At 46.0% G+C, this 3,016-nt stretch overlaps 1 protein-coding gene across 1 annotated transcript; it reads right to left on the bottom strand.

Annotated features, from left to right (window-relative positions):
* Positions 1-446: 446 nt before the first annotated feature.
* On the bottom strand, positions 447-920 carry LOC110544166 (eosinophil cationic protein-like). Its single transcript, XM_021630261.1, has one exon. It carries the CDS (start codon positions 918-920, stop codon positions 447-449), a length of 474 nt encoding a protein of 157 aa, XP_021485936.1.
* Positions 921-3,016: the final 2,096 nt, after the last annotated feature.

Here is a 3,016-nt window from a genome sequence, read left to right on the forward strand (position 1 = left end):
AAGGGGAAGGGATAGCCTCTAAGGGTAAAGGACAGATCCCACTTCTTCTTTCCCCGCTACTAGCCACTTCAAGGAAGATGCCCTGTAGGAACGTTCTGGAAAGATAGCCATCTCTTGTCATACTGGAATTTGTTTCCGGGGAGCGGGTACACGTCTCAATTGGTAGAGTGCTTGTCATGCTAGCACTTCATGAGCCTGAGGACCTGTCTCAACAGTTGTACACACATTCTCTGTCACACACAGAGGCAGTCAAAGATCTAGATGAGTACACAAAGGTGTTTATTGATTAGGAAGGATCTGTTCAGCCAAATTTGAAGGAGCCAGGGACAGGTTTCATGAGGACAGGTCCTGATAGGCAGCGCAGCCGAGGAATTGGTTCTTCAGCACTAGGATTGTCGTGGCACTAGCTGACTAGCCAAGGTACAAAATGGTGGTGTTGGAGCTATCTAAAATATCCCATCCAAGTGAACCGGGACCACTGGGTAGGTGAGCTTGTCTTGTGGGGTTCTGTTGTCACAAGCCACTGTGTAGGACTTCATTTCGTGTGTTGTTTGGTATCTGCATTGTTTATAATTCGCTGACGGAGTTGTGAGGTTACAGTAAGTAATAGATACCTGAGATGAACTATCGTGACAATTTGTTCGTCCATTCCTGCAGTTAGTATTTCTATTGTAACACTCATTAACAACATTAGCAAAACGTGTATGAAGAAAAGTATTTATGTCCTTGCATCTTCTTGTGTATCTGTTAACTCCCAGCATTGCAGCATTACATTGCATGGGAGCACTGTTCCTTATATGCTGGATTTCAAACCACTCGGAAGGGGTTAAACCAGGTGGAATCTGGAAGGAAGCAACCATCAGGAGAAGTCCCAGCAGCAGCAGGAGACATAGTTGGGACTCGAGCAGCTTCAGACCCATGTTTTCCTGTGAGAGCAGAGCAGAAGTGACTACTCCCCATCTTGGCCTGGTTTTTCCTCTCTCTTCCTGAAGGCCCTCTGCTGTCACTGTGGGCTCACAGTTCCATTTCTCCTGGACACTGCCCCGTCACTAGCCCTCCTGCCTCAGTCCTAGACAGTCAGTCTCTTACACCCAGTCTAGGTTGCAGCTCCTGTGAGATCACAATGCTGGTTGTCCTGGAAATCAGGAATGATGGGTGAGCTCTACTTGGGCCCATAGATATAGAGCAGACCCTGTGGGTGGAGCCGGCAGAGCCAAGTGGCTTGGAGTCTTTAACAGGTGGAACCCACTGATTGGCATATTGTCCATTGTGCAAACGGCCTTCTGTTCCTTCACTTGGCCAACCAACAGTGCTGCTGCCCCCATTGTAAGGAAGTCTAGTTCCAAGTCATCTTGTGTAGGGTAGTTGAAGTCTGAATGTGAACTCTGCCTAGAAATCTCTGTATTCTGTCGACTGGCTGCAGATTTTGTGCCTGTGTTTCCGTGATGTGCAGACCAGGGTTCCTAGCCGCCTGGATAAGCACTTAGAGGAGACAGAGCCTCGGAAACCAGATTTGTAAGAGATATTTACATTTCTGTTCCTCTTTCAAGAATCGTATGAGGTTGTGGTCCGGAGAGATGGCTCAGTGGTTAGGAGCACTTGCTGCTCTTCCAGAGGACCCAAGTTAGGTTCCAGCACCTATGCTGGTGGCTTACAAAAGTCTGTAACTCCATTTTCAGGGGATCTGATGTCTTCTAATAGCGTTTGTGGCATGGACATACATGTGTATAGACACACAGATACACGGAGGTGAGAATGAATCCTAGGGATTGGGCTGGAGAGGTGGCTCAGAGGTTAAGAGGACTGGCTGCTCTTGCAGAGGTCATGAGTTCAATTCCCAGCAACCCCATTGTGCCTCACAACTCTCTATAATGAGATCTGATGCCGTCTTCTGGCATGCAGGTCTACATGCAGAAGAACATTGTACAAATAATAAATAAATAAATCTTTATATAAAAATCTTAGGGACTGGTGAGCTGTCTGTGGTTAGGAGAACTTCCTGCCCTGGCAGCTCCCTCCCTTCAGAGAACTCCAGTTTGTGGAGGTCCCAAGTGCACAGATCTCCAGCTCCCAGGGAAGCTATGACACCAGTCTTGGTTTCTGTTAGTACCAAGACTGTGAAAGTTAAAAAGTAAAGCTTGAAAGCTGTCCTCAGAAACAACAATGGGAGACTGTACTCAAGGCATACTGCATAATATTTTTCTGATCCTTTCCTATGTAAGATTTCTCTGTACATTTTCATCTACCTAATTTGCCTCCAGAACTAGTACAAGTGGCTTAATTTTACACTTATGACCTTCTCTGAACTGATTGAACCTGCTTCCAGATGTCTGTCTGTCTGTCTGCTTTCCTAGCTTTGCAGCCTCAGGGCTCTCTCTATATAATGTATCACACATCACAGAGATCTGTCCTCTAATAGATGGTCATGAGAGCTGGGTGTGGTGTGCATGCCTTCAATTGTAGCAGAGGAAGAAGCAGAGGCAGGAGGATCTCTGTGAGTTCAAGGCCAGCCTGGTCTACAAGTGAGTTCCAGGAGGGGGAAAAAGAAAAAAGAAAAAAAAAAAAAAAGAAAGAAAGATATAACTGACAAATCTTTATTGATCAGTTACACTGCACTATTAATACACAAAGATAAATGAAACCTGGCTTCTGCCTTCCAGAGATTTATGGTCTTATTGTAGGGAGTGTGGTTATAAGGAAAAGGTTTTAAATACACAGGAACACGGAGGTACAGGAACAATTCCAAAGCAGGCTGCATAGCTGGCTTTAACCTTAATGGCTGAAATATCAGTGTAGAGGGAACTCTAAGCAAAGACAGAGCAAGATACACATCTGTGAGAGTGAATGACAGAGAAAGCTGCTGCAGAGCTCTTGTGGGTCTTCTGTGGAAAGCCATGCTCCTCACCCTATTGCATTCCTTGAGCTGGAACTTCCTGGAAAGGGTGGAAGTGAGGTCAGGAGAGTCAGGCTTTTGCAGTAGAGGGAGCTAGAGTAGAGTTGGGCAGTCTCAGGGTTT

This window comes from Meriones unguiculatus, chromosome 9, assembly GCF_030254825.1.
Source record: "Meriones unguiculatus strain TT.TT164.6M chromosome 9, Bangor_MerUng_6.1, whole genome shotgun sequence".
Classification (NCBI taxonomy): Eukaryota; Metazoa; Chordata; class Mammalia; order Rodentia; family Muridae; genus Meriones; species Meriones unguiculatus.

Bases quoted from the DNA above. Each gene is read 5' to 3' on its own strand.
- LOC110544166 (XM_021630261.1), bottom strand. From the start codon at position 920: ATGGGTCTGAAGCTGCTCGAGTCCCAACTATGTCTCCTGCTGCTGCTG.